Source organism: Carcharodon carcharias, chromosome 5, assembly GCF_017639515.1.
Source record: "Carcharodon carcharias isolate sCarCar2 chromosome 5, sCarCar2.pri, whole genome shotgun sequence".
NCBI lineage: Eukaryota > Metazoa > Chordata > Chondrichthyes > Lamniformes > Lamnidae > Carcharodon > Carcharodon carcharias.
Window position 1 is genome coordinate 91,438,498 of NC_054471.1, and position 21,868 is coordinate 91,460,365.

A 21,868-nucleotide genomic window follows, 5' to 3' on the forward strand; every position below is an offset into this window, starting at 1 on the left:
ATGATCCTTTGAATGCGGAGGCTGGTGGGGTGAAAAGTGTGGACCCTATCGTGGTTCTGGGAGGGAGAGAAAAGGGTGAGGGTAGAGGTGCAGGAGATGGGTCAAACATGGTTAAGGGCCCTGTCAACCACTATGGGTGGGAAACCTTGCTTAAGGAAGAAGGAAAATATGTCGAAGCGCCGTTTTGGAAAGTGGTATCATCGGAGGCGAAGGAACTGAGAGAATGGGATGAAGTCCTTATAGGATATCACATGCTGCCATGTGATCTCCTTGCCTTTGGAAGAATATACCTTCAATCAGATCACAGCTGAGGTACAAACCAACATAAAATTAAACAGGGAAACACACAATATTCAATAAATTCATAAATTATAAACTTTTTTAATCCCTTCAAAATGTCTAAAACAATTAAGCTGCTTCTCCTGCAAAGTCAGCATTGAATTGAACCTATTAAAACATATTTTCATTACTTTTTGCTTGACTATATGCTATCACAGAGTCACTGAATTATTGCTTTCTTTCCTGACTACAATATAGCAAATTAATAAGTTCATTTTTTTAACAACCCTGTCCGAAACAATGTCCCACGTGCTTATTATCCCCCTCGCATTTGACCTACATCCCTTCCCGGTGCTGCAATGTTTCCAAATCTCTCCATGGCCCTCTAGCTCCCTACCTCTACCACATCGTCTAGCCATAGATCTTTCCTTATATTTTTGGTCCGCTGATTCTGATCTCCACGTGAAACCTACTGTCCCTTCACCCCATCACAGAGCTTTAAGTTGCCTCAGGCCTAATCTATGTAATGCCCTTCTTCAACCCTCTACCTCTCTATTTCTCTTTCCTTATCTAGAAACCATTTTGACTTAACCTTGAATTGCCATTTCAAATTTCTATCCAATGGCGCAATATCAGTTCCCCTTATTATTTCTCTGCCTTTTGGTACATTAAAGACATGAATAAATGCAATTCATTGTTAAGAAACCCATTGAATTGATCCATTTTGAACTCTTTCAACCTTGTTACTTCTGCATCTCTGCCTGCTTTAGTTTGGTTGAAGGATACTACTTGTATTCAGGAGATTTGAAACCACTTTTCTTCTTTTTGATTTCCATGAGATAGATTTTCAGCTTGTCTCCCACATGCAAAAAATAGAAAGAAAGGCTTGCATAATCCCCCTGGATGTCCAAAAGCCAATGAAGAGTCACTGTAGTAATAAAGTACACGTGGCAGGCAATATGCACAACACAAGTTTCCACAAACAGCAATGAGATGATGACCAGATAATTTGTTACTTGTGTTGTTGATTGAAGGATAAATATTGACCAGGACATCGGGGATAACTCACTCCCCTGCCTCTTCTCCAAAATAGTGCCATGGGATCTTTAATGTTCCCCTCAGAAAGTAGATGGTTTATCATCTCATCTGAAAGACAGCACCTCCAATAGTGCAGAACTCTGCACTGGAGCGTCAACCTTGATTTTTATGCTTAAGTCCCAGAGCAGTACTTGAAGCCACCACCTTTCAACTCAGAGGCAAGAGTGCTATCAACTGAACTACAACTGGCACACAGATTGAGTGTGTCTTACAGACACCACCTGTCTTTTCATTTTTATTGCTTTCAATGGAAATGAAAATTTGGCTATCTCAAAAATAGCAAGGGTTATCTCAATTAGCTAGATAGCTAGCATGTGGTTCAGAACAACACCAAAGCTTGGGTTCAATTCTTAATCCGGCTGAAGTAGGTGCTTGCCTCCTTGTCTGCTCCATGCTTGATGTGGAGTAGTGTCCCTTAAGCTATATAACCAATTGTCTTGCTCTAATAGAGAGAGAGAGATGCTTACAGTCTCTTGTGGATTATAGCTAATTACCTATCTACCTATAAAGAGTAGCCAAACCACAATACCAGTACTTTACTCAGATGATAAACTGAAAATACAGTTTCATGTCTCCTAATGTTTATTGCAGAATATGGCATGAAAGCAGAATTCTTATTGTAAAGGAGTGAAATGCTAGAAATCCTTAATGGAAAAATAATTACTTCTAATAGCTATGATCCGAGCCTGAATACACTTAGTGAAATAATTATAGTAATTAATATTTTAGTAACTGGTAGTTTTATTAATTACTTACCAACCCCAGGATCAGCACGTCCTAATTAGCTGAGTAAACTCAAACAGCAAAAGGCATTAGTTTCATTATTCAGTTGCAAATATTTAAATCATCAAGATTCCTTTAACACCAGTGCACTGATCATAGAAGGGAAAATCAATAGCAGCATAAAGATAACTTAGCATTCCATTTCTCAAATAGAATAGTGACAGAAATACAATGCTAGCCCTTAGGAATGAAGCTTTTGACAGATTTAGTAAAATCTAGATTTTAGCATGAGAAAAGCTGAAGATAAAGTGGAATGCCATGTATACCTACAAATGGCACGTTGGAAATTTTAGGATGAAATCGATCCAATGCCATACCAATGGCAGAGCAGGAATTCCTCCTCACTGACCACTGGCTTTCCTGACTCTGTCAGAATTTGTGAGCCCAGGCAATTAGAATGAAGTGGGACAGCATCTGTGCCATTATCGGTGCAGCTAAAGTGTTTGTTAATGGGTATGTCTTGAAATCAGCAGGACTGATTGCAGAGCCTTTGTGGGGAGAACCATTGCCTCTATTTCTAAGAAGGCTACTTTCCTTACCCTTTGTGATCGGCTGCTGTTATGAAGGAGACCTTTATTTGGTGGACCCCACTTCCACTATGGGGTTGTACTCTGTGTCTACTTCATACAGCTCTTGTGTTTGCTTAACTCATCAGAGACAAGATTGAGTGGCATTCTGGTGCGTGTTGCCACCTGGTCAATCCCACCTCTTTATTTTGATATCAGACAGAGAGATGTTGCCTGCCCTGTTCCTCCTGAAAGGACAGTTCTGACCAAACGGAATGGTGCTGGTGAATCACTGGGGTTTCATCACACCAATTTTCACCACCCAATTTCTGCCCTGTTCACTTGAAACTGTCTTTGACATCATGGACTTTGGGGGCGAATATCAACCATACCTGTCCTTGTAACAACTTTTAAGAAAGGTAGAAATAGTGAATTGACTAACCTGATGCAGGGCGCCAATGATTTTACGTGCCTCTTGGTATATGGTTTCTGAGGTCCAGTGAGGGTTTATCCTGTGCAAGGCCTTTGCTAAACGATTATGCTCACGCATCCATATTGTGTGCATTGAAGCAAGAGTAAGAACTTCATTTGCTCGACTTTCTCCTGCCAGGAAACATTCTATTCTTTCATTCTGAGTAACATTAGGCTCTTGAAAACATGGAGATGGTGCCTGATCCACAAAGGGCAACAGTTCATGGCTGCCATCCTTGTATTTTGGGTTAGTGAGAAGGAGGCCCTCCTTACTTGAATGGTCCCTTAGCTTTTTCTCATGGGCTGGAGTGCTTCCATAGACAGTTGAAGCATCAATGAAGGAAGTTACTGCGTTAATCTGTTGTCGAGAATTCAGATTTGATGGAGTTTCAAAGGCCGTTCCTTGATCTCCTGTTCCACATGTAGGTGAGGAACGATAGAATGTGATGCACTCATTTATTTTTGAGCGGGGATCACTTTGAAGTACCTGATGAATATCAAAATATGGTAAGGTTAAAAATATCAGCCCTGCTGTGATTTTGTTTATGCTTCCAGTCCATAAATCAAAGAAGTCATAACATCACATACTGTGGGTTTATATTTGAAGATCACCTTTCAAGTCTTCTTTCTATCTACAGCAATTACCTAATCTCAGCAGGTGTCAGAACCACAATTAATTTATAATACAGAAAGAGGTCATTCACCCAGCATGGCTGGGTTAGCTGTTTGCTAAAGCAATTCAAAACTAATCATATTGTCTTACTGGAGCCCCATTTGCATGTATTTTCCTCTGCTTCAAATGTTTATCCACCTCTCTTTTAAAAGTTGTGATGTTGCTAAATTAAATATCCTTTGTGGTAAAGAACATCAAGCTCTAAAAATTCACCACATAAACAAGTTCTCCTTGCTCTGAAGAAGAGTCATACGGACTCGAAATGTTAACTCTGTTTCTCTCTCCACAGGTGTTGTCAGACCTGCTGAGTTTTCCCAGCATTTTCTGTTTTTATTTCTCCTTATTCTTTCCTCACTTGTTTAGTGGCCAATTTAATTTGGTGGTGACTGATTTCCCCCCACCCACAGAGGGGGTCTTGTTCTAAAGGAGCCCTTCTTAATTTCAAGCTCAGTTGTTGAATCATCTCTGTTCTAGTATCTCAATTTTTTGTTCATAACTATAGTGTCTTACGCCTGGGAAGATCTTGGTGAATCTACAATATGTTCTCATGTCTTAAATTTAATGTCTTTTCTATAATGGTCACCCCAATTTGCATTCAGTACTTCAGCTGTGGTCAAACCATCAACTTGTACAAACAATAAGAGAGCAGCTTAAATTTAAACATATATTTTGGAACACTTGACTATAAATGCCATTGGAATTCAGTCTCGGAACCCTTTTTATGCAAAAAAACTTCCACTATTTATGGTGTAAATTAATTACTTATCCTACCTCTTCATTGTGCCAGTAGGCTGGATTATAGGGAGACATTGGCCAGAATCTTTTGGCCACTTTGGCATCAGGCGTCATGCCAGGCAGGGAAGGATGGGTCAATATGGCTAGAAGGCCAAACATTGATTTCACACTGGCGTGAAATCAGTTTGCGATCGTCTGCTCTACCTGCCGATCATCTGGGCACATTGGCGTAATTGCACGCTTACATGTTTCAGAACAGTACATAAGCGACGTGCACCTGGCGAGCTGCACTTTGCTCAGGATTTCGAGGTTTGTTTGATTAACTTGCTTCAGGCAGCACTCAGAGTCATCAGCGCCAGGCTTGGCAGGCAACACCACATCACTTTCAGGGGGACTCACGGGTCAGTCTCTACCTAACAGGCCAGTCATAAGGTGGAGGTGGCTTTTCAACGGCTGCAGGACTTGTTTGGTGAAGGGAGATGCAAGAGAAGAGGCTGCAGGGCAATGGCTCTACTGGGGAAGGGTGGGTGGGGGTATTCCAGAGCGTATCTGGGGACATGTTGATCTGTACAAGTGGCCTGAAGATGGTGAGGGCTGAAGAGGCTGTCTTCAGAGGAGATGAGACCAGATGGAGATGTGAGGGTGTGTGTGAGAGAGTGAGTGGTGATTTCCCTTGAGCTGGCAGTGAGTGAGATGCCTTGTGAGTTTGTGAGTTTAGAGCGATAAGAAGGTTGCCTTACCCTGGCAGCATGGATGAGATTATTAGTCCATTTTCTGCACTGGATGGCCAAATTCTTGTGTGCAGCATTGGCACTGACCACCTCTGGCACCGCCTCCCAAGCCAGAGTGGTGAGAATGAAGGACCTCCTGCGGCCAGAACGGGGGTAGTGGATACTGCGGCTGGCCTCCATGGTGTCCAGAAGACATCCCAGGGATGTGTCACTGAATCGGGGGTCTGCACTCTTTTGGCTTTTGGGGCCATGTCTTCACCAGAGCAGCCCTGGACTACAAGCATTAAACACAGTTTAAATGTGGTGTCCTGCATGAGGAAGTGGTGAGGTAGTGGCATGGCGAGCAAATCGGAGGCCGCCCACTAGCAAGACAGCGTGTTTCCTGTGGCTGCATAATTATTGAGGTGGGAATGAGTCGCAGAAACCTGCCATTGCGGCCAATGGGTAAAATGACTTTTTCCCGTCCGCTACTGCACTTTGTGCAATTTTGGGACAGTTCTATTGAGTTCAGCAATCATTGGAAGAGGGAAGATTTGAAATAACTATGCGGTTCAAAGTAAAAATCATTCTGGATATTTCCTTCAAACCCATACAAAATCTCTGCCTCAAAAATGCTCAAGAGAGCATCAAAGATTGGATCAGTGACATGCATGGTCCCGATCCATGCTCAAATCTAAAACAACAAAAGAAACCTTGAAATTCAAATATTTCCTGACTCTTGTCCATAATCTAAAGGAGTGCAAAGGTCTGTTAAAATTCTATAAATACCTTTATTGGAAAACAGGGATTCAGATTATGGCAGATGTTCCTACAGTCTACTCCTCCTGTGAAGGTAACTTGACTGGTGCTCTGAGGCGTGAATGCAAAATCATGGTCAATGTATTGACCCCATTCAACTAGGATGTGTGAATAAAGATGATCTTCTGTCATATTTGTCTTATTGGATGTTCGTAGAATTTTATTGGTTATATCTCGGACCTGTCAGAGAAAGAAACTTTTTAATATAGAACTTGGTACATGTAGGCTGCATATAGGTTTACCATTGGCATAAAATGGCTGATATAATATGCAATATGAGAAAGTGGAGTTAGCCTGAGTTAGAAACTCAGACGGCATTTCAGTGTAGGCAGGTCACCGAATCAAAAATGATTAATGTTTCTCAGAATAGGTTTGTTTGAACCTTCAGTAAAAAAGAAAGAACTGGGTTTGTCCGTCATTAAACATAAAAGATGCTTAAACCAGAGTGAGCAATAGAATAGGTTAGATTGTAATGTACAATGTTTATATCTGTCATTGTGAAATTATAAGAAATAATATAATTAACACTCGGTACATTAGTTGAAGAATAATGAGGGAATTACTGAAGAGAAGTAACTAAGTGTTGTGAGGTACGAGGGTAAATATAAATTATAGCTAAGAGAAATTGCAGCTATTGCTAACTTCGCATCAACAATGTCAATGAACATGGAGAAGGGTCAAGTGAAGTAGTTGCATTTCTATTTGATCTATAAAGTGACAGTAAGTGTGGAGCTTAGGCTTAAGACCCTAGAGATCAATATCAAGGCATCCGTGGTTCCATCCACAGGGCTGTCCGAGTGGAGGTAACACGGGTATTTGTTATGACTGATATATTCATATAAGATAAGACTGAAGCTGAAACTTGCATTTCTTAATAAAGTATTACATTTCTTGCAACTAGATACGCTCATACTTATTAGTTAATGAGACAAGATGTTTGATAGAATTTTTAACTGTACACAAAGGATTTGTTTCCAGGAACCATTTCCTACATGACATTATAAAGCCAAGTGAATCATTAAATCTTGTTCAAACAAAGCAAAATGAAAATCTATGTGGATTGCAGCTTCTCCTATTGTTATTACGAGAATTCCTCCAATGCTTGAATGTTTGATTTAAACCATGTTTATGTAGGGACTGAAATATTAAAGATTTGAAGAACCTATTCATTCCCCCTTAAATTGACACTTTAGCTTAATAGTGAAAGCTATGGTTAGGACTTGCATGTCTCATATCAAAAACCATAGAAACATAGGAAAATAGAAGCAGGAGTATGTAATTCGGCCCTTTGAACCTGTTCTGCCATTCAATGTGTACATGGCTGATCCTCTATCTCAACGTCATACTCCCGCTCTCTCCCCATATCCTTTGATGCCTTTAGAGTCTAGAAATTTATTTCCTTTTTAAATATATTCAGTGACTTGGCCTCCACAGCCCTCTGTGGTGGAGAACACCCTCTGAGTGAAGAAGTTTCTCCTCATCTCAGTCCTAATTAGCCTACCCCGTATCCTGAGACTGTGACCCCCTTGTTCTAGAACCCCCAGCCAGAGAAAATATTATCCCTGCATCCAGTCTGTCCAGCTCTGTCAGGATTTTATACGTTTCAATGAGATCCACTCTCATTCTTCTAAACTCATGTGAATACAGGCCTAGATGGCCCAATCTCTCCTCATAAAAGTTGACATTTATTACCCAGTTATTTTATCATTTATCCTGACTTCTGTTGAAGACTCAGGCTGTCATATGGTTCCACAGGCCTAATCCCTCCACCTCTATCTTTCAAGCATGTGATCACTTCTCACACATGAATCCCATCAGTGAGAGTTACTGGGCTTTTCAATGAGGTGAGTTGGACTGGGGTGGGTGTCCATCACAGCTAAATATAATGCTGTTCTTGTCTGACACGGACACACACTTTTTGGCGATGCTGCTGAGTTTTTCCAGGTAATTCTGTTTTTGTTTTGGATTTCCAGCATCCGCAGTTTTTTGTTTTTATCACTGGATAGTGACCATGACAGGATTCCTGGCTGATTATCCCCCCTCTGCATTTGGGTTTGCTGAGGCTGACAATCATGCTTTTAACTCCATCTTAGATCAGCAAACTTAGCAAACTTCAGGGATCAAACCTGAGGACTTACAGCTCTTCACAGCTCAGTTATGTTCAACGTGGAGCCTTTACCCATCAAATCATTGGGGTGGGTAGATCAATTATTTTTACATATAGTCCTCCTAAAGCACACATCAGACATTTTCAATCAGCAAACAGTGACTGCCCATTAAACTCACTGAGTTTTGAAGTGGGATGTATTACTTTACTGAACATTATCATTTTATTTGATTGTGCAACTGAAAATATGGTATTCAAAAATGAAATTATACCCTATCTGCTTTACAGGATTGAACACTACAATTCTTAGTGTTGGCAGACTCTATGTGTCTCTCAGTTCTATTAATGATGCAGAATTGATATCCGGGCTGGAAAGATACACTTATATCCGCCAGTTTTATGCAGCCACTTGCTGATGCAACCCATTGAGGTGGACTAATCTGAATTGTTGGGCTGAGGAAGATGGAATTATTCACTCTAATAGCAGCTATTGTGGCCCTGAAATTAACCTGAAGGCCACTTCCCAGCTGGTAGCGGGGCAGGGGGAAGGTCAGTGGGTGTTGAAGTGGAATTGCTGGGGGAAAACCAGAAGTCAATTCAGAGGGGGTAAAATCTGTGATCTGGATTCAATTGCACCAAGTCGTTTTGACTTCTGTGATTCAAACATCCAAGCTGCGCAGTGGACCGGGTTGTGTACCTGCATGATTCAGTCTCAGCTTTATTTAAAGTGATTGTGCACAAATGGAACTTGTCAGAGGCATGTAAGATCTAAGCAGCCTGTAAGCCCTACAACTATGTCTGCAAATGAAGCAAATTGCAAGGGACCTCATTTTGTCTCACTTTGAACTCGTAAGGTCAAATTTGTTTTGCCTGGTGTCTGTTTAAAGTTTATGGGCTATTGTTGCCTTGGTGAAGATTTACCTGGGAGTGATTAATTTGGGGATTTCTTTAAAAGCTTTTATGGTAGTAATTTGTATACATGTGCATGTATTTAAATTCTTGTTAAGTTAATAGATGTTTAATTTAGTTTATATAAAATACATCTTGAGGCTTGGTGATTTCATTCTAAATTCAAAGGTGCATCTCAAACTTACCAATTGAAAATATAGGTTATGACAGTTGTTCAAGTTTCCCTCTGAGATTTAAACAACTCAGCCTTTACCAACTGCTGTATCATAACAATTGGGGGCTCGTCCAGGGTAAATTTGTAATTCCTTGATTGGTTTGGAATTGACAAATCTTAAGAGTATAAGTATGAGTGTGAATTAAGGCGTTGGTGAAGGATTTTCGTAAGTGGTGAGACTGCAAGATGGCTTTGACAATTACTAAGACTTGTCTGGGAGTAAAAGATATAACTCTGATTGGGTTACAAAACCTTCCAAGAGTAAGTTAACAGAATTGGCAGATAAGTTAAAATTGGGGTTACCTGTGGGGACTAGGACAGCAGATATAATTAAAAGTATAGCACAACACTGACAGTTGGAAGTGATACCTAACACTGAAGTAATGAGACTTCAATTACGAATGAAGGTGCTTGAACTTGAAGAAATAAAGGAACTGAAAAAACTTGAATTGGAAACAAAGGAAAGAGAATGGGAATTTTAAAGGGAACAAGCAGAAAGGTAAAAGAAAGAAAGGAAGCTAGAACTGGAATTTTAGGCAAGAGAGAAGGATAAAGAAAGAGAGGCAAGGGAAAAAGAGAAAGGAAGAAAAAGGGATTACCTGCTTAAAAGACTGGATGTTTAAAAAAAAATCTTAGATTCTGAGGAGAGTTCTGATGATGAAAAAACCTTTAACCTAAAACTCAGTGGGGAGATGTTTAAATTTGTACAAGCTCTTCCAAAATTTGAGGAAAAAGATGTTGAAGCATTCTTTATTTCATTTGAGAAGCTAGTTAAACAGATTAAATGGCCACAGGAGTGCTGGACTTTATTGTTACAGTCTAAGTTGGTGGGCAGAGTGCATATAGTATATGCTTTGCTGTTTGAAGAAGTATGGATGATTTATGGTGTGGTGAAAAAGGCTATTATGTGTGCATATGAGCTGGTTCCCGAAGCATGCAGGCAGGAATTTAGGAATATGAGAAAACAGCTTGGGCAAACTTACGTTGAATTTAACAGAGTAAAACAAAGTAATTTTGAGTGGTGGATACGGGCAATAAAAATAGAGACAAGATATGCAGTTCTTAGGGAAGTAATTCTTTTGGAAGAATTGAAAGACTCAATCCCTTTGGTAGTGAGAACTCATGCGGAGGAAGAGAGAGTTCAAACTGTAAGGCAAACTGCAAAGATAGTTGATGATTATGAATTAGTTCATAGAGCTAATCCATTTTTCATCACCCTTTCAAATCGGAAAATGATAGAAAGTGGAACTGTGAAAAGAAGGTAGGTAGTCAAGGAAGAGGAGGAGTAGCTGGAAATTCCCAGGAAGTTTATTTCTCAGAATAAAAAGGAAGGTGCTGAGGGTAGGAATGACATTCGACAATTGAGGTGTTTTCATTGTATAAAGTGGGGCAGACAAAGTCAGTGTGTTGGAAATTACTGGGAAAATCTATTGGAATTACTGAGGTACAGAAAAGTTATGGTTCAGGCACAGGAAAAACCAATGGTTTGTGTACAAGTAAAACAGGGAGAATCAGTGATAGGTAAAGAAGTGGGAAAGTGTTCATAATTTACCCAAAAAATTATGAGGAGCAGGTTGCAGAAATGTGTAAAGACTTTGGGGAAAATTTTCTCCCCGTCGGGGGGCTGACCGGGAGTGGACAAGGGCTGGCACCGTGCAACCGATCACCACCCGCGATTGGCTGTAGTCCGCCATTTAAAGTGGGTGGGCCAATTAAGGCCCGCCCAATGTGACACACACCCAGAAGCACTGTATGCTCCCTGTGCAGGAGGGGGGAATAGGCTGAGTCAGGGCTTGCGCTCTTTCGTGCATGTGCACAAAAGAGCACAGAAAACTCCCTGAGGCACAGAGCTGTCTCAGGGAGATTAGTTTGATTGTCAAAAATTTTAATTAAATAAAATTTAACACATGTCCCCTCATGTGACAGTGTCACATGAGCTGGGACATGTCAATGAACTTTAATAAAAAGTTTTATTCAATTTATGAACACTTCATGAAACCTCATCCCACCTGTGGATGAGGTTTCTTGATAAATGTGAGGGCAGCCTGGGCTCTTTGCCTGCCTGGCAACCTTAAGGTTGGACATACAGCTCAGTTAATGACTTTAATTAGTTTTTCAATGGCCCTAATAGGCCTTTGACAGTTTGGCAGGCACGCAGCTGACTCCAGTGTGTGCCCACTAAACTGAAGATCTGAATGATGCACTGTGATATCAGGATGCACGCCCAACATCACCACGTGTAATTTTATATGTCAACGAATGGGACCCTCCCCTGCACGCCGACTCGAAGATTCTAGCTTTTATTTGTGAAGGGAAAGTCTTCCATGTGTACAGGATGGAGTAGGTAATGATGTTAAAATTTTAAGAGACACAGCAGCTAGTCAATACTTAATGTTGTGGGATAGTGATATTTGTTGTAGTGATATTTGGAGTATGCAGAAGCAGGTGATAATAAGTGGCATTCATGGAGAAGCTAAATCTATTCCATTATGGAAGGTAAATTTAAAGAGCAAATGGAAGACAAGTGAAGTTATTGTTGGAGTGGTGGCACGAAAGAGCTCACTCATCTCTCTGAAGCTAAGTGCTGCCTCAGGGAGATTGGCTGTATATGTAAAAAAGATAAAAATAGAAAAATAAAATTTCCCTTACATGTCCCCTCATGTAACAATGTCACATGAGTTGGGACTTGTCCATAATTTTTACAAAATCTTTATTAAGTTTTTTTAAAGCCTACATGAAACCTCATCCTGCCTGTGGATGAGGTTTCATGTTTTTCCTAGTTCCCACTGGGGCTCCTGGCCTGCCTGCCAACCTTAAGGTTGGATGGGCAGGTCTTTTAATTACTTAATTGACCCTGTCACTGGCTTCAATTGGCCATTGACAGGTTGGCAGATCTGCTGCTGATTTTGCTGAGCTCCCACCTTCCTGAAGATTTGAATCAGGGGCGGTGACATCGGGAGTTCCCCCCGAAGTCACCGCGCATCATTTTACGCGTCAGAAAGCGGGTTCCACCCCTGCTCGCCAACTCGTAAAATTCTGCCCTATGTGTGGATTACCGAAAGGCGAATGCGGTGATAAAAATGAATTCATATCCTATACCATGGTTGGAAGATTGCATTGAGAAAGTGGGACAATCAAAATTTATCACAAAGATGGACTTGCTGAAAGGATATTGGCAGGTACCATTGTCAGAGAGAGCAAAGGAGATATTGGCTTTTGTAACACCAAGTGGACTATATCAGTTTAAACTCATGCCATTTGGTATGAAGCATGCACCAGCGATATTTCAAAGGCTGACAAACAAAGTAAGTGCAGGTCTAAAGAATTGTGATGTTTATATTGATGATCAAAAAGTTTTCAGTCAGACAAGGAAGGAGCATTTATAGCATCTGGAAGAATTATTTTCTTGATTACAAGAAGCTAACTTGGTGATGAACTTGGCTAAAAGTGAATTTGCAAAAGTGCAAGTTGCATTCCTAGGCCATACCATTGGACATGGTAAGGTAGCTCAGAGATGTGAAAGTCAAGCCTTTTGTGGATTTCCCAGTGCTTATGACAATACAAAAAGTTTTGAGATTTCTGGGCATGATTGGGTTTTACCGGAAATTTGTACCAAATTTTAGCCAGTGTAGTTGTTCCGCTGCCTGAACTTTTAAAAAAGAACAAGAAGTTTCAATGGACACAGGAGTGTCAGAAGGCATTTGATAGTTTCAAAATTGTATTAACTACGACACCAGTTTTGGCAGTACCCAATTATGCAAGCAACTTAAGTTTTTTAAAATTTTTTCATGGGATGTAGGCTTCGCTGGCTGGGCCAGCATTTATTGCCTATCCCTAGTTGCCCTTGAGAAGGTAGTGGTGAGTTGCCTTCTTGAATGGCTGCAGTCCATGTGGTGTAGCTATACCTACAGTGCTGTTAGGAAGTTCCAGGATTTTGACTCAGTGAAGGAACGGCGATATATTTTCAAGTCGGGATGTTGAGTGATTTGGTGGGGATCTTGCAGGTGGTGGTGTTCCCACCTGTCTGCTGCCCTTGTCCTTCTAGGTGGTAGTGGTTGTGGGTTTGGAAGGTGCTGCCTAAGGAACCTTGGTGAATTCCTGCAATGCGTCTTGTAGATGGTACACAAGGCTGCTACTGTGCGTTGGTGGTGGAGGGAATGAATGTTTGTGGACGTGGTGCCAATCAAGTGGACTGCTTTGTCCTGGACAGTGTCCAGCTTCTTTAGGAGCTGCACTCATCCAGGCAGGTGGAGTGTATTCCATCACATTCCTGACTTGTGCCTTGTAGATGGTGGATAGACTTTGGGGAGTCAGGAGGTGAGTTACTCATCGCACGATTTCTAGCCTCTGATCTGCTCTTGTAGCCATAGTATTTATATGGCTAGTCCAGTTCAGTTTTTGGTCAATGGTAATTTCCAGGATGTTGATATTGGGGGCTTCAGTAATGGTAAAGCCATTGAACATCAAGGGATTCTCTCTTGTTGGAGATGGTCATTGCCTGACACTTGTGTGGTGTGAATGTTACTTGCCACTTGTCAGCCAAAGCCTGGGTATTGTTCAGGTCTTGCTGCATTTAGACATGGATTTCTTCAGTATCTGAGGAGTCAAGAATGGTGTTGAACATTGTGCAATCATCAGCGAACATCCCCACTTCTGACCTTATGATGGAGCAGCTCATTGATAAGCAGCTGAAGATGGTTGGGCCGAGGACACTAACCTGAGGAACTCCTGCAGTGATGTCCTGGTGCTGAGTTCATCACTAATGCAAGCGATATAGGCAGTGGGGCTATACTTTTAGAAGAAGCTGCCACTGGAATTGAAAAGTTGATCAGGCATTTTTCACGGAAGCTGAATGTACAGCAGAGAAGATACTCAATGATCAAAAAAGAGACCTTGGGTTTAGTGCTAGCATTGTAGCATTTTGAAATTTATGTTGCAAATAATTCAACAGAAACAATCATTTTTACAGACCATAATCCTTTGAAGTTTTGGGCAAATTTCAAGACAAAAGTGCAAGGCTTTTCAGGTGGAGTCTATTATTGCAACCATTTAGTCTACGGATTATACACGTTGCTGGTGGAGAAAATCTTTTCACAGATGTGTTATCAAGAATATGAAGCTAAAAGGAAAATTGGACATTTTAAAATTTCCTGGAGAAAAAAAGCATCAGTGACCCTGGAAGCGCTGGGTCAGAATGTTATAGCATGAATGTTTCATGTCAGCTATGTATAATCTCTGATTGATTTGTCAGTAGCTGTGCATGGGTGGACAAATGTACTTTGTGTTTATAAAACCACCTGGTTGCCATGGTAGTGCTTGTATTACATGTGTGTGGCACCCTCAATCCACTCAGAGGGGTGGAACTGAGTATCCACTGAACCGGAGGGGAAAATTCAACACAGGGAAACTTATGTAATTTTCTGGGGAAAGAAACATCAGTGACCTGTTTTAGGCTTTTATGTGCAACCTACTGGGAGACCCTAGATATGTTTCTGGTAGCATTCAGGTAGGGTTAGGAGGCAAAAGAGTTGAGGGCAGTGGTCAAAGTCAAAACTATTGGTAATGCATCCAGCAGAGAGCAGCTCTCCCTGCAGACACCTGCCATTACCTGACATAACAACCTCAGCCTGCAGAAGCTCTGCTATTCTGAGGGGTTAAGGAACATGAGTGTCTGTTGTAAACCCTATAAACTTGGTCCCTCTTCCTTTCCCCCCTCTCATGTCCCACCACATCAAATCATCACGACCATGGACAGATATTCTGTCAAACGTCACTAATCCATATCTTGTCAGATTGAAAGCCTCCAACGTTGTAAGAAAGTTGGTCTACTCTGCCAAATATGAGCCACGGAAACTGAGACATCAGTTGCAATAAATTATTCAGATGGGAGAATGACAAGTTTAAATACCCACCTCAATGCTTGATCTATTTTGCCTCTGTTTCCTTGGACAGTTACATAGAAACATAGAAAATAGAAGCCGGAGTAGGCCATTCGGCTCTTCATGCCTACTCAGCCATTCATTATGATTATGGCTGATCATCCAACTCAATAGCCTGCTCCCGCTTTCTCCCCATATCCTTTGATCCCTTTCGCCCTAAGAGCTATATCTAACTCCTTCTTGAAAACATACAATGTTTTGGCCTCAACTACTTTCTGTGGTAACAAATTCCACAGGCTCACCACTCTCTGGGTGAAGAAATTTCTCCTCATCTCAGTCCTAAATGGTCAACCCCGTATCCTCAGATTGTGACTCCTGTTTCTGGACTCCCCCACCATCGGTAAATCCTTCCTGCATCTACCCTGTCTAGTCCTGTTAGAATTTTATTGGTTTCTGTGACATCCCCCCTCATTCTTCTGAACTCCAGTGAATATAATCCTAACCGACTCAATCTCTCCTCATATGTCAGTCGCGCCATCCCAGGAATCAGTCTGGTAAACCTTCGTTGCACTCCCTCTATAGCAAGTACACCCTTCCTCAGATAAGGAGACCAAAACTGCACACAATATTCCAAGTGTGGTCTCACCAAGGCCCTGTATAATTGCAGCAAGACATCCTTGCTCCTGTGCTTGAATCCTCTCGCTATGAAGGCCAACATACCAATTGCCTTCTTTACCGCCTACATGCTTACCTTCAATGACTGGTGTATGAGGACACCCAAGTCTCGTTGCACATTCCCCTCTCTCAATTTATAGCCATTCAGGTAATAATCTGCCTTCCTGTTTTTGCTACCGAAGTGGATAACCTCACATTTATCCACATTATACTGCATCTGCCATGCATTTGCCACTCAGTCAGCTTGTCCAAATCAGCCTGAAGCATCTCTGCATCCTGCTCACAGCTCACCCTCCCATCCAGCTTTGTGTCATCTGTAAATCTGGAGATATTACATTTAGCTCCCTCGTCTAAATCATTAATATATATTGTGAATAGCTGGGGTCACAGCACCGATCCCTGCGGTACCCCACTAGTCACTGCAGCTATACCTGAGCTATAGGAAACTTGGGCTGTTAATGGTTATTTTGGTGCAAAGTAAAAGCAATTTGCAAAGACATTACTACCATCTCCTAATGAGGTTAATTGCTTCAATAACTACCTGACTGCCTGTCATAATTAAATCCTTGACTTTGCCGAGCAGATTTCCTGCTGGCATCTAAATGTGCTTCTGTTAAACTTGAAGTGGACACATTGAAGTTGGACTGCGATCCTGATCAAAATTTTTAAAAAATTAATCTCTCACCTGCTCCCAACCCATCAGTTCATGGGGGTTAAAATTCCTTACATTTAAAAGTACTTTACAAATAATAAAGTTTTCCTTTAATTTCACTATACCTAACTACTTAACTTATGAATGCTGCTGACATAATTGAACAGAATTGGCCTGGTGGAGATATTAAACCTGATAGGTATGAGGGAACTGTATCCAGTTTTACAGCTTTAATGCGATCTCTAAAATACCTTGTGGTCAATGCCTATATTAAGTCATATACTGAAACTCAGAGTGCCAGGTAGCATTTTATAGTATTCTGCATCACTAATATTCTGTTGCTCATTTGGGTGCAGAGACTCCGAAGGTTGCTCACTCGCAGACGTGCAAATGTTTTGCACTATTAAGTAAATGTGACCTTTAGGCATCAATACCCATTGGCACATTCTTGTACTGGAACCAACGTGCTGCAATGAGGAGAACATTGTTCTAGGAAGTTCAGTAAAAATAGCAAAGCCTTTGATTGCTTTCCTGCAACTTTTTGGTGATAGAACCGTTAAGATTGGGCAAGTGGTAAAGAGCTGCTCAATGTATTTCAGTGATAAGTCTATTAATCATTGGATGCTTTACTTCCGATAGTTTGTTAGTGATACTGGGGAGAGTTTAAACTGACTTGGCAACGGGGTGGGAACCAGGAGGCAATATTTGCAAGGAAAATCAAGGTACACAAATAATTGGGAGAGACAGATAACACTAGAATAAGAAATTAGGTGGGGTCAGAGTAAGACAGAATACAAAAAGACCTAAACTAGGTTCATGTATGTGAATGCACAGAGTATGGTAGCTCAGGTTCGTAATCTGCAAGTGCAGATAGCCAAGTGGGAACATGATGTTGTGCCGATAATGGAGACCAGGCACAAAAAAAGGCGGGAGCAGGTACCAAATATTCCTGGATACAAATTTCACAACAACAGAGCCTCTCCATCATTGCGAAAATGGCAGAAGAGGCCTGAATCCAGAAGGCCCATCCCAGAACATGGCACCTACCATGTTTTTGGGGGAGGGAATGAGCCCAGGTTGGGACTTGCACATGTGCATTTTGTGGAGGCTGCTGCCAATGGAAATAAGCGGCTGCCTTCACTCATGTGAATTTGGTGTGAGAGGTGTCAGATACCCGACGTGTGCATATTAGACCTGGTTGGGGCAGTTCTGAACTTTGTTTGGATAGCAGAGTACTCTTAGGGGGAGAGATAAGCTACCCCTTTGGATATGGTCCTGGGACACTTTTGGGGGAGGTCACGTGCCCTTTGAGAGAGGCCAGGTGTTCCTTGGGATTGCTAAAATTCAGCATAAATGTGTTAAAAAAGTGCATCAACTCATTGTCAAGCACATTGGCACTGTCAAATGTCAAAAACGTCAAGATGAACTACCGAAGGGAGCTGTCAAGGCATTTAAAAATCCCACCCTTTAACTCTTTGAAAAAACTGGAGTGTTGATCAAAAGATTTCTTACTATTTCATTCTGTCTGTTGACATAAGCCTTAGGGTTACCATTACTGGATTAGTGCTGCATGACTGATTTCACAATTGTCCATTATCACGGTAGGTTGGCTGCCATTTCACAGTTTGCTTGACAGCTCCCAGTGGTTATAGGCTCTTTGAAGTGAGACAATGCATTCCAATGCTTACTTTTATAAGGAACTATTGAATTGAATGATATGTTCATAAGGGATAATGTAATTGAAGGAACGTAAATGAAGTTAATAGGTTTTTATAAATGAGAGGGTTTTTTAAAGTAACGCCTGCAGTGGACAGGTGCAATGTTATTTTATTTAATCTCAGCCTGGGTTCTGATGCCTGCCGATGGTGGATACAGTGTGAGTTGGCATAGCTGTTGTAAGGGCAAAGGGTTATGGGGAGGGGGGTATCATGGGTTGGCATGAGTTTGCACTAAGTTGGCATAGAGAACTATTAAGGCCATACGCTGAGTGGGGGTTATCGGTTGGCATGGAAGATATGAGGAGACATGAGGGTTGTGAAGAGGGGAATAGGTTGGTATGGAGGGCATGAGTTGGCATGGGTTGGCATTGATGGGGCATAGGGAGTGTGTGAGAGATGAGGGAGTGTGAGGGTTGAGGGCTGGAGGGCTGTATTATACTTTTCTGTGTTTTTTTAACTTTAATACATTGCCAGTGCACGAAGAAGGGCTTCTACCCAGCCCACCTCCTCACCCAGCATCCTCCACTCTTGTTCCGGGGTCGCCCAGCCTGAATCCCAGGGAGCCCTGTCACTCTGGGACAAAAGTCCATCCTTCTGGGCCACTTCCTCCCAGGTCAGGGTTGCGAAGCCATGAAACGTATTGACTCTGCACTCCTGACTCAGGAGCGAAAATGCAGGTCGAAGTACTCAGGAAAGAAAGGGAAGAAAAGTTAACATGGTAGCAGCATTGACGAAAAAGTATATTAAAGTGCTGGAGAGGAAGGATATCCCAGGGGCTCAAGGACAGAATCTTTTTGGTTAGAGCTAAGAAACAGTAGAGGTACCATTACATTGCTGTGTGTATTCTATAGGCCAGCAACTCATAGAAAAGATATAGAGGAACAAATTTACAAAGAGGTCTAAAAACTATAGAGTAATTACAGTTGAGGACTTTAACTATCCTAATATAGACTGAGATAGCAACAGTGTAAAGAAAGAGAGGGGAAACAGTTGCTAAAATCTGTTTAGTAGAATTTTCCAGATCAGTATGTTCCATTGAACAAAGAGGCATTGTTTGATTTGCTACTGAGGGGTCAAATGAATCTTCTGAGGGTCAAGTGGATCAAGTGTCAGTAGGGGAACATTTAGGGGGCAATGATCGTAGTATCAATAGGTTTAGGTTAGCTATGGGAAATGACAAGAAGCAATCTAGAGTAAAAAAACATAGGGGAGGGCCAATTTCAAAGGGTTGAGAACTGAAGTGGCCCAGGTAAATTGGAATCAAAGATTGGCAGGCAAAACTATAGTAAAATAATGGACTGCCTTTAGAATGGAGATAATATGGGTATAGTTGAGGTACATTCCCATGAGTGTGAAAGGTTGGGGAAACAAACCCAGTGCTCCCTGGATATTGAAAGACGTCAAGAGTAAGATGAAGTTGAAAAACGGTGGCATATGACAGATTTCAGGTTGGTAAAGGTAAGTGAGAACCAGGCCAAATATTGAAAGTTCAGAGGGGAGGTGAAATAAAAAATCAGAGGGGCAAAGGGAAGAGTATGAGAAGAGACTGGCAGCTAACATAAAAGGGAATCCAGAAGTCTTCAATAGGCATATAAATAGTAAAAGGGTGGTAAAAGGAGGGAAAAGTTCAATTAGGGACCAAAGCCGGGATTTATGTATGGAGGCAGGGGGCACAGTTGAGGTACTGCAAAATGTTTTAGTTGACAGGCAATATGGTCGGCGCAGGCTTGGAGGGCTGAAGGGCCTGTTCCTGTGTTGTACTTTGTTCTTTGTTCTTTGTACTAAATAGGTACTTTCTATACGTATTTGTTAAAGAAGAAGATGCTTCCAAAATCATGGTGAAAGTGAAGGTGGTTGCAACAGTAAGGATAAGCCCAGCAACTACAGGCCAGTCAATTTAAACTTGAGTGTTGGAAAAGCTTTTAGAAATGATAATCTTGGACAAAATTAACAATCACTTGGACAATTATGGAATAATTAAGGAAAGCCATCATGGATTTGTTAAGGGCAAATCATGTTTAACTAACCTGCTTGAGGTTTTCTATGAGGTAACAGAGAGTTTTAGTTAGGGTAATATGGTGAATGTGGTGTACATGGACTTCCAAAAGGTGTTTGATAAAGTACCACATAACAGGTTTGTCAGCAAAGTTAAAGCACATGGAATAAAAAGGACAGTGGCAGCATGGGTAGGAAGTTGGCTGAATAACAGGAAACAACGAGCAGTGGTGAACAGTTGCTTCTGCACTTGAGGAATCTACATAGTATGTTTTCCCAGCTGTCGGTATTAGGACCACTGCTTTTCTTGATCCATATTGATGACTTAGGCATGGGTGTACAGGGCACAATTTCAAAATTTGGAGATGACACAAAGCTTGAAAGTATTGTGAACAATGAGGATAATGATAGGCTTCAAGAGGACATGGCAGACATATGACAGATTAAATTTAATGCACAGCAGTGTGAAATAATATATTTTGGTAGGAAAAAAGATGAGAGGCTATAAAAATTAAAAGGTGCAAGTCTAAAGGCCGGGGCGGGGGTAGAGGGAGAGGTGGGGGTGGTGGCTTGAGCAGAGGGACCAGGGAGTATATATATACAAATCATTAAAGACAGCAGGGCAGGTTGAGAGAGCAGTTAAAAACGCAGATGGAAACCTGGGGCTTATCAAAAGTGGCAACGAGTACAAAAGTAAGGCAGCCATAGTGAACCTTAATATAGCACTGATTTGGCCTAAACTGTCTTATTGTCTGCAACACTTTACACTTTAAGAAGGACGTGAAGGTATTGGGCAGGGTGTAGAAAAGACTTAGTAGAATGGGGCCAAATATTTGAGGAGTGGCAAAATCACCGTCAGATTGCCACTCCACTCCTGGAGATCCACATTTCTGGGGGTAATTTCAGGCCCAGACCCCCGGGAAATGTGGAGCATTCCCGTTCTGAGAGTATTACTTAGTAGGGCAGGTTTGCTGGGGCAGCCAAGCCACAGCCCCTTTATACGGCACTAGCTGCCGTATTTTGATAATTCTTCATTCACTAACACAGTGAAAAGCATTTGGTACATTTAAAGAGCTTTTCACTATGTTATTGGATGGGTGTGAGTGAGGTAAGTGGGTTGGGTGGGTAGGATGGCAGGGTGCCAGCTGGGTAGGATGGCAGGGTGGGTAGGGTATCAGGGCGGATAGGTTGGTGAGGTCAGGTCAGGCTGGGCTGGGGGAAAGAGGTAGGTCAGGGGGAGTCGGAGGGTTGGGGGCAGTCAGAGAGTCATGTGTAGTCAAAAGGTCGGGGGGAGTCAGAGGGTGAGGGGGATTGGACCATCAGGCGGTCATTTGTATAGGTACCCAGGGGTTAGATATAGGGCTGTATCTTCCGGTTGGCAAGTGGGCGGCGGGTCCCACTCACCACCGTGTAAAATTACTCTGGGTGACATCGGGCAAGCGTCTCGATGTCACTCCGCATTATTTAGATTTTCAGTTTGGTGGGCGCACAGCCGATTCAGATGCCTGTCTGCTGAACTCTGAAAGGCCTATTAAGGCCATTAAAAAAGTAATTAACATGATTAATGGACCTGCCCGTCCAACCTTAAGGTTGGCAGGTAGGCTGGGAGCCCAGGCGGACTTCAGATAAAACATGAAACCTCATC

General features: G+C 41.8%; 1 protein-coding gene across 1 annotated transcript in view; it reads right to left on the reverse strand.

Annotated features, from left to right (window-relative positions):
* The window catches only part of tpo (thyroid peroxidase), an 83,758-nt gene that overhangs the window by 41,962 nt on the left and 19,928 nt on the right, over positions 1–21,868 (reverse strand). The window contains exons 4-5 of the mRNA XM_041188152.1: positions 6,045–6,254; positions 3,109–3,624 (exon numbers count right to left, since the gene is read on the reverse strand). Of these exons, the coding sequence (XP_041044086.1) occupies positions 3,109–3,624; positions 6,045–6,254 (726 nt within the window). The remainder of the gene's footprint in view (positions 1–3,108; positions 3,625–6,044; positions 6,255–21,868) is intronic.